Consider the following 9577-nt stretch of genomic DNA (forward strand, 5'->3'; position numbering starts at 1 on the left):
AATTCCCAGTACATAATATTATTGTTTTTCTTCTGCTAAAAATACGTACATATTTTGTTTTTCTGATGTGCCACTCCATTGCTTGCGTGTGTGCAACGGCAAATCTTGCGGAAGAAAAAAGGGAAACAAAAGGAGCGACGCCACGCCATCCCCCTCTTCTCTCTCGCCGTGCGCGGGCGCAGTCAAACCCCCCACCGCCGAACCGCAAGGCGCACGCGGAAACGGGCCCAGAAGCGCCAGAGCCCCACCGGTCATGCACACGCGCGCGCGAACGGCCCCCGCCATGCCGTTGCGTTGCGTTGCGTTACCCGGCGGGCGACACAGTTACTGCTCCTCTACTCCCTCCCTGTCCGCCTGCCTCCCTCCGCGTGTAGGCTCTCTCCGCTGGCAGGGGTAGAGTAGAGTAGAGTAGAGTAGAGCGAGCGCCCTTCAATTCCCTCCAACCCAGCCGGGCAATGCCGTGCAAACCCTAGCCCCCCGCCCACCTGATCCCCGCGCGCGGCCATGGGCAACTGCTGCCGCTCGCCGGCCGCCGCCGCGCGGGAGGACGTCAAGTCCTCGCACTTCCCCGCCGCCGCCGCCAAGAGGAAGCCGCACCAGCCTCGGAGCGGCGCCGCGGGGGGCGCGGCGGCGGGCGGAGGAGGCGGAGGCGGAGGGGCGAAGCGGCTGGCCGTGCTGGGCGAGGAGGGGTGCGACTTCATCGGCGGGATCGACGACAAGTACCTGCTGGACCGGGAGCTGGGGCGCGGCGAGTTCGGGGTCACGTACCTCTGCGTCGACCGGGACACCAAGGAGCAGCTCGCCTGCAAGTCCATCTCCAAGCGCAAGCTGCGCACCCCCGTCGACGTGGAGGACGTGCGGCGGGAGGTGGCCATCATGCGCCACCTGCCCCGCAGCCACAGCATCGTGTCCCTGCGGGAGGCGTGCGAGGACGAGGGCGCCGTGCACCTCGTCATGGAGCTCTGCGAGGGCGGCGAGCTCTTCGACCGCATCGTTGCCAGGGGCCACTACACGGAGCGCGCCGCCGCCAACGTCACCCGCACCATCGTCGAGGTCGTGCAGCTCTGCCACCGCCACGGCGTCATCCACCGGGACCTCAAGCCCGAGAACTTCCTCTTCGCCAACAAGAAGGAGAACTCGCCGCTCAAGGCCATCGATTTCGGCCTCTCCATTTTCTTCAAGCCCGGTAACCCAACCTCCCCTGGACTGGAATCTTAGATCCGTTTCCCAATTTGGGAGAATCTGCATTTCTGGATGAATAAAAAAAACGTGGCGGGATTTATATTGGTTTAATGGACTCTCTTAGTCTTAGGTGGAGTGCTGGCAATGGACATCCCGGTAGCTGAATGCCGTTGCTTGGTTGGTGTCTCTTTCATTCAGAACTTAGGATTATCGGAAGGAATTTGGGTTGGACAGCGAATGCGACTGTAGCTAGTATTTTGAAGGCAGGATTCTGGAGTATCCAACCAAGTGGATAATGTATATGCATCGCCTTTACTCTGCTATTTGGCTTGATATGGCATTAGTTCAATGTCAACCCTCTATGCTGTTGGTTTAGCCTCGATTATTTGGTTTGCTGAACATCGTGTTGTGGGTTCTGTGTTTGGTGCTTTAGGTCCACGATCTAGGACGTCTCTAGTGTCAGCCTACTACTTCTAGGAATCGGAAGAAGCAAGTGGTGGAACATCAGTTGTTGCTAAATTTAGCCATTTTGCACTGATTACATTCAGTTCTTCAGTGTGAGGTGAGCTTGGTGGGCTGTACTTTAGGATAAATTATGTAACACTGAAATTATTACAGTTTAGGAAGGGATGTTGGATGTATCTACCATACTGACAGGGTCTGGATCTGAGAGCATGGCTTAATGGAGGAGAGGGGATTTTAGGACAAGGGGATGGATGGTGTGTCTTCCATTTTACTTAATTTTGGAGATACAATCCTGTCCTTTATCTTCATGTAGAGAATGCGTGTCGACCAAACCCTATGAGATAATGTAAGGAACCAACTCATACCAAATCTTATAGATAAGAAAAAGTAATTGTAATCTAGGAAGTACTATTCACGTTAGCAGTTCATCCTCACAGTGACACTTAAACACCAGTAGTGATCATAGCTTATCAAGTATGCTTACTGGTTGGGACTTAGGGTGTTGATGTGCTTTGCTGACGTCGAGTGGACCGTGGTACTGGGCGATTTACGCTCTCTGTCCGTCGCGCCATAGTCCGTTCCTGAAATAAAACATTGTAGCGTCGCTAGCAATGTTGTTGATATACAGCGATTGCACAGTGTGCCTTTTTGGACAGAAAGTGATATATTTTCATCTGAATCTTTCGTTATGTGTTAATTTTTTTCAGGTGAAAAGTTTTCAGAAATTGTTGGAAGCCCCTATTACATGGCTCCCGAAGTATTGAAGAGAAACTATGGACCGGAAATAGACATATGGAGTGCCGGGGTTATCTTATATATTTTACTATGTGGAGTTCCTCCGTTTTGGGCTGGTACTACACTAATTCAAACCTTATCTGTCATTGGCTTTGTGCCTTTATCTTTACTCTTCATGAAAGCTTACATGAAAATATTGCAGAGACCGAACAAGGGGTAGCACAAGCTATTCTTCGTGGGAATATCGATTTTAAGCGAGAACCCTGGCCTAATGTATCGGAAAATGCTAAAGATTTGGTTCGACGTATGTTGGAACCAGATCCAAAGCTCAGGTTAACTGCAAAGCAGGTTCTTGGTATGTACATGGCACACTTATGCTTCTTGCCTACTTCCCTGCAGAAACTATTCAGTTCAGTGGTCAGTAATTGCCACTGTAAAACTCCACATTTTTCATTTCTGTTCCTTCCAGAAATATAGCATCATGCCACAATCTACCCATGGAAATTTATGTCGGTGCCACTAGTCTCGTCTGGAATTATGGCCATGCCATTACTTTCTGTTTAATAATGAAAATTCCACAGTTCCGTTAGTTCTTTTTATGGTTTTGCCACTGCCATTGCATTTTAGCATTTACCATCCATTTTAGCCGTTAATGCAATGTGGAATGACCGAAACAGCACGGCCAATGTGCATTAATTAGCTGCCTGATTTGATGATCATGGTGGCTCTGAAGTAACTGTGAAGTTTCAAGTTTTTTCATGTACTACATCTATAACTCCGGAGTAATTGAATTTCAAGTTGTCATGTACTACATGTGTAAATCTGATATGAAGTACTCCCTCTGTCCCGAATTACTCGTCTTAGATTTGTCTACATTTTAGTGTTAGATACATCCGTATCTAGACAAATCTAAGACAAGTAATTTGGGACGGAGGTAATATTCGAGTTTCAAGTTACTCCCTCTGTAAACTAATATAATACCTTTTAGACCACTACTTTAGTGATCTAAAAGATCTTATATTAGTTTACAGACGGAGTACTTCATAAATACAGACTTGTTTGCCACACAAACTTGGTAACCAACCCTGAAATCTGTGTGTTGATTTTATCTGCCTATCTGAAGCACATGTTACAAATTCTTTTGTTGTGTCAGATAGTTTTCTGCATCGCAGAATCTATAAGCATAAACTTCAACAGAAGGGCACCTGAAATTTTCCATCTTAAAACTTGTGCTTAATCAGCTCTATTGTTTCGAATTCAGAGAGATCAGACACTTTGCCACCTAAGCGCACATGTTAAACAGAACATAGACCAATTTCAGTCATCTGGATGCGCATTATTACAGCTTGGGCATTTTATTATTTGTGCTACAACCTGAAAGAATGTTGGGGTCAAAATTGTGGTCTGCTTTGTAATGGAAAGGCTTCTTAAGCATCTTGTCTTTTTTGCCAGTATTTCTGAATTCTTATTTTCCCCTGGTTTGTTATACGTCCGTGTAAGTAATTTCATGACATCAACTTTTATTTCACAGAGCACCATTGGCTTCAAAATGCTAAGAAAGCTCCAAACGTTCCTCTTGGAGATATTGTCAAGTCAAGGCTTAAGCAATTTTCGAGAATGAATAGATTCAAAAGAAGAGCTCTAAGAGTATGCACCTAGCTCATTTAGCCTTTCCATCCTGGTCTGCTCAACTATTTTGCAAGTCATTGCTGTGGCAATTTACTTGTTGTGTGACATATATGGCGTATAATTTTTTACCAGGTCATTGCTGATCATTTGTCTGCTGAGGAAGTTGAGGACATAAAGGAGATGTTCAAGGCAATGGATACTGACAATGATGGCATTATCTCTTGTGAAGAATTGAAGAGTGGGATAGCAAAATTTGGCTCTCACCTTGTGGAATCAGAAGTGCAGATGCTTATTGAAGCTGTAAGTATTGCAAAGAGTTTAACCTTTATTCTCTACTCTTTATTTAAAAACATGAGGCAAGACATGTGTCTATTTTTCGAGAACACCAATTGGTGGCTAACAAGCCACATATTTTGGGAGCATTGCTATCAAAAGGAGTAAGTTCATGAAAGCACACATACTTTGACCAAACTATCAGCACGGCAGAACTATGTTATTCAGTTCAGTGGTCAGTAATTGCCACTGTAGTTCCGTGAGGTATGCCAAAAAATGCGGTCACCTGGCCCACTGAGCATCAATTCTGTGCCAAAATTCATCTCAAATATGGTGAATGGTTCATCTGCAACGAAATGTGTGTCAAACCAAACTTTTAAGTGTACGAAATAAACAGCCATGTGGTTTTGTGATAGTTTTGGTTAAACTATGCGTAGCTCCAAAAGATTTGATATACAACAAAGAACCACATAGCAAAGGCAATATCATGTATGCCCCAGGTGTCCTTGCCCTCTAGGTCTTTCATTTTCATTTGCCAGATCATCACGGAATTTCAGTGGAATGTTAAATGATCCCACAGCTAACAAATGTTCAAATCACTATGATGACTGTTTCATTTTTTGCATCCATTGTAGGCCATTCTCTTATATTCCACAGTATGGTAAATAAATGTGGTCGAATTAATTTAATTAGATCAGCAGTTTCAAAAACAAGTTAAAATTAAGATAGGAGGGCTCAAACTTGTGACCTCAACAGCTGTTTCTTAGTGCTTTTCCATGATGATAAACAACCTTTCTCATCAAATGTTCTGTTTGGGCTGTCCATTTCCTTCTGCCAGCTGCTTTTTAGATGCTATTCCATTGTTTAACATGTCAAACTTTGTATCTGGTGGTGATTTGGTGCAACTATTTGACTTAGCCCCTTAGTTGCTCATGTATTTTACATTCAGTGTACAGCTTGATGTGTTTGACATTTCTCGCCAGACTAGAAATGAAAATTCCCAATGGATATTTATTCTAGCTCTCCACTTGGCCTAGGTTAATGTGACTCATTCCCTTCTAGCTGACAAAAGCTAGAGAAGCTAGTATTGAGTACTCATTTCATTTAGCAACCATAATGGTTTTGGTTTGCATCATTTGCATCAGACGTAGAGTTACTGTTTTAGTTTGTATCATCTTCATACTTACATGTAGCGGCCTTGTCCAGTTATTGACAGTGTGTCGACTCACTTTCTCATCCTGCTTGAAATAACTTATTGCCTCTCTGTTTGATGTTTGCCTGGTAATTTTACCTTGATTCCATCATTATATACTCTCCTATCAGTCTTATCATTAGACCATTTTCTTTTACCATGAGACATGCGATTTGTTGAGTTTTCTTGGGTGGATTGAGATTGTCAATTTGTTTTTCCATGGTATCATGTGAGGGGTTATGTTTGTTTGAGTTGATGGTTGCAATTAGCAGCAGTATAACTATTTGGCACAGGGAGGGCAGTAGATAAAGCTGGGATAAATTCTCGGATTTACTCGCATTAGTTCGTATGGTATACTCAGCACGTTTTATTGACCACCTAATGGTTTGGTAAACAGGTGGATACAAACGGTAAAGGAGTACTAGATTATGCCGAATTTCTAGCTGTCTCTCTTCATCTGCAAAGGATGGCAAATGATGAGCACCTTCGGCGGGCCTTCTTATTCTTTGACAAGGATGGCAATGGTTACATCGAGCCGGACGAGCTTCGAGAGGCTCTGAAGGATGACGGAGCAGCTGATAGCATGGAAGTTGTGAATGACATACTGCAAGAAGTTGACACCGATAAGGTGACGATTCCCTTGTACTACCTCGTAAAGCCAGCATCGTTTCTGATTGACTAAAAGATGGTCTGCTTTTCTTGGCATCAACTGTAGGATGGCAAAATTAGCTACGACGAATTCGTGGCGATGATGAAGACGGGCACAGACTGGAGAAAGGCATCACGGCACTACTCGAGAGGCAGATTCAACAGCCTTAGCATGAAGCTTGTGAAGGACGGTTCCGTCAAATTGGGCGTGGAGTAAAAAACATGGTGTTTATTTGTGCATGTAGTTAGGCATTTGGGCCCCACTAAGCAGCAGCTCCTTTAGTTTTTGTCATGGTCGTTTTGCGTGGAAATTTAGATAGGTGGAACCCCCCCTGATTGGCTTACATGTGTAATTAGTTCTCGTGGATGAGTGGCAATGGCACGCGCGTGGTGACTGGTGAGCGATGTGCCAAGAGCATTGCGCCTGCTTTCTGAACTACTGATGCCAAGTGTTGTACTCCCTCTTTCACTTATATAAGACGTTTTAGCAAATTCAGACAGTGTACTAAACAGTTCAAACCCAGCTGTCTGAAACGCCTTATAAAAGCGAACGGAGGGAGTACAATGTTTTGCCGCACACAAATACAGTTTCTAGATTTGGTGTAGATGTGTCTGAAATAAGATGTGCCGGCTCAGTATCTCGGAGGTGTTGATACAGGTATGTGTGTGCATTCATAGAATTGGGTGTATGTGCGTGTATGTTAGCATCTATGACTGTGCTGTGTTAAAAAGAAGGTGCTGCCGTGTTCTCTGAAAAAAAAAAAGCAGTGTGCTAGCGAAAGAGACGCGACAATGTGCACCTAATACACAAGGTACAAATAATAGCAGATGCCGGAGACAATGTGCACCTAGTACACAAGGTACAAATAATGGCAGATGCCGTTCCATTTTCACTCAAGTTGTTCTTGTGCACCTAGTACACAAGGTACAAATAATGGCAGATGCCGTTCCATTTTCACCCAAGTTGTTCTTCTCCGATCGATGCTTTCGTAACCCATAAGCAGGGGACCGATGCCATGCCGCAGGAGTTAAAAAAACCACGTGCGAAGCAGGGTTTCGCAATGCCGCTGGATGATCAGAACCCAGAAGTCGAGCATCAGCAGCGGAGCATCATAATAGGTAGTAGGGTGGGAGTGCTAGCAGGACGAAGAGTGATGCCGTTGAATTCGGGGGACAAGATCAAGCCGGGAGGCTCACGGCTCTATTATGTTAGTAAGCGTTTTTAGTAAGCGCATGCGGCCGGAGGTCAAAAACGCAACAGCAACAGCAAACAAAATGCATATATCCCAACCCGGTTCTGTCGCTCCCCCCTCCCCGCCGCCGCCGGAATAATAAACCAGTGCGGCGGCGGCGGCGGCCCCGCTTTCCGCCACGGCATCATATAAAATATATCATCGTCTTTTGGTTTGGCGATCGCAACCCCCCGGATCGGCGGGACCTGTCGTGTGGTGCCGCCCGCGCACAGCGCCGTGGGCGGCTACGTGGAGCGCCTGCGCGGCACACACGCCTGACACTTGGTCGTCGAAAAAGCGGCCGGAGATAGACAGATAGTAGATCATTAGATAGATATATCCGGGGCGAGCTACGTGGCCAGATCCACGGACCCTGGCTGCCCTAGAAATAGATTAGTGTCGTTGTAGAGTGAGCCACGTAAAACGATCAGGCTGATCAGGTCGGGGTCGCTGTCGCCCCGAGTTTGTTCCACCAGCTGCATTGCGCCTCAAGAGCGGCGATCCGCTGGCTGGATCGACGCGATTGTGATCCCGCGCGTGGCCGATAGCGAGGCGAAAGATACGGAGCACAGCAGCAGCAGCAGCAGAGAATTCGGGGCGATGGCGCGTGCGGCGCGCCGCTAAATCGCCGGCGGGGGAAAGCGCCGCGTCGCGTCGGCAGCGCGTCTCCCTCCGTTCGCACCAACGGACTGACGGCTGGCGGTGCCCCGCGCGCGTTTGCGGCGCTGCACCGGCCGGGCGTACATCCACGTGCGTGAAATGTGACGGGAAGAAGATCGGCCGCTCCTACCTGCTCCTGCTCGCGGCTGCGGGAGAGCGACGCGGCTGCCCCATTGCGGCGGGGATACGGCGCGGCGGCGATGATGCCCCCTGCCGACAGTTGGAGACTGCGGGTCTCGTCGTGTTGTGCCTACGTGGTGGGTTTGTCAGGGCAGGGCGGGGCGCATGATTAATCAGTCTCCCCAATCATGCAATGGGACCTTCATTAACTGAAGAAACAGCGGCTTTGTGTTTGTGGACGGGGGCCGACCTGGCCGGCCGGCCGGCCTTGATCGCCCCAGCCTCCCAGTTTTTTTTTTTCTTTTAGGGGACCTCCCAGGGTTTTTTAGGGTTTGTCTATAAGCACTTGGCCCTGCAGAAATCGAAGCAAATTTTTCTGCCCCAGTCCCAACAAATAAACAGATTGTTTTCTTATTTATTATTAAAAACGCAAAAAAAAAAACATACTACTCCTAAGGGCATCTTCAAGGCTGACCCGCAAATATGCTTAGCATCCATCCACGGACCAGTCCGCGGAAACTGATGCGGAAGCTGACGGTTCAACACTGCCCGCATACATCCCGTCCCAAATATTTTTTAGCCCGCACACTCAACTAGCCGCATATGTCTATGAAGAAAAATAATTAAGTATAGGAAAAAAATCCCAAACCAACTCACTATTGGCCCACCATAAGAAACTGGGCTAGAATCATCACTTTCAGTGAGCCTTTTTCTGGCCAACTGGGTTAGAGATAATGTTGATAAAGATAGCCCACGAAGGATAGATACTGTTAACCAGATAGTAACCCATGTTGTACTTATGCCCATTAACAGTATAATAGCATGGAGGAGCTTTTCATTCAGTTAGTCTCGCAAACAACGGTGATCGCTGCAGCACACTGATGTCATTCTGAGACCTGGACATGCAGCAGCTTCAAGAATGATGGTGTGCTTCTTAACATGCCCGTGATATTGCCCTTGTAGAGCTTTCGGGGAGTCCTTTCATTTTTCAATGCATGCAGTCAAGAGATCCGAGCAAACCTGACCACCCTCTTGCTTCCGAGATTGCCAAGAGCCTCTCGGTGTCCGTGACATTTGGTTCTTTCAGGTATTGAGGTACAAACACCGAGACCACGACAGTTGAGGACCTGACCATGGCATCTCCGCATGTGCTCTCAGACATCCGTAGGTACTCGTCCCATGAATCAACGGTCGTGCCTTATGCAAGCATCTGCAATGTGGCTGTGCACTTCTGGTAACCAGAGAATCCAACCCTTTCGACGGCGTCCTTCTTCAAGATGAAGTAGTCATAAAAACCCGGCCCCCATAGTAGAGACGATCGCAGACATTTTTGCGCATCTGAAACCGCCGACGAAAATTGTTCGCAAAGAGGGTATCGGGAGCAAAGTAGTCAGACATCAGCGTCAAATGCCCGCGCACCCTGTTGCGCACGAGCACTTGA

At 47.1% G+C, this 9577-nt stretch overlaps 1 protein-coding gene across 1 annotated transcript; it reads left to right on the forward strand.

Moving 5' to 3' along the window:
• Positions 1–353: 353 nt before the first annotated feature.
• LOC119269478 (calcium-dependent protein kinase 3) lies at positions 354–6764 on the forward strand. Its single transcript, XM_037551313.1, has 7 exons — positions 354–1186; positions 2355–2498; positions 2585–2737; positions 3914–4029; positions 4144–4311; positions 5874–6104; positions 6192–6764. Exons 1-7 carry the CDS (start codon positions 505–507, stop codon positions 6339–6341), a joined length of 1644 nt encoding a protein of 547 aa, XP_037407210.1. The 5' UTR covers positions 354–504; the 3' UTR covers positions 6342–6764.
• Positions 6765–9577: the final 2813 nt, after the last annotated feature.

The sequence above is a fragment of the Triticum dicoccoides genome, chromosome 3A (assembly GCF_002162155.2).
Source record: "Triticum dicoccoides isolate Atlit2015 ecotype Zavitan chromosome 3A, WEW_v2.0, whole genome shotgun sequence".
In the NCBI taxonomy this organism is placed as follows: Eukaryota; Viridiplantae; Streptophyta; class Magnoliopsida; order Poales; family Poaceae; genus Triticum; species Triticum dicoccoides.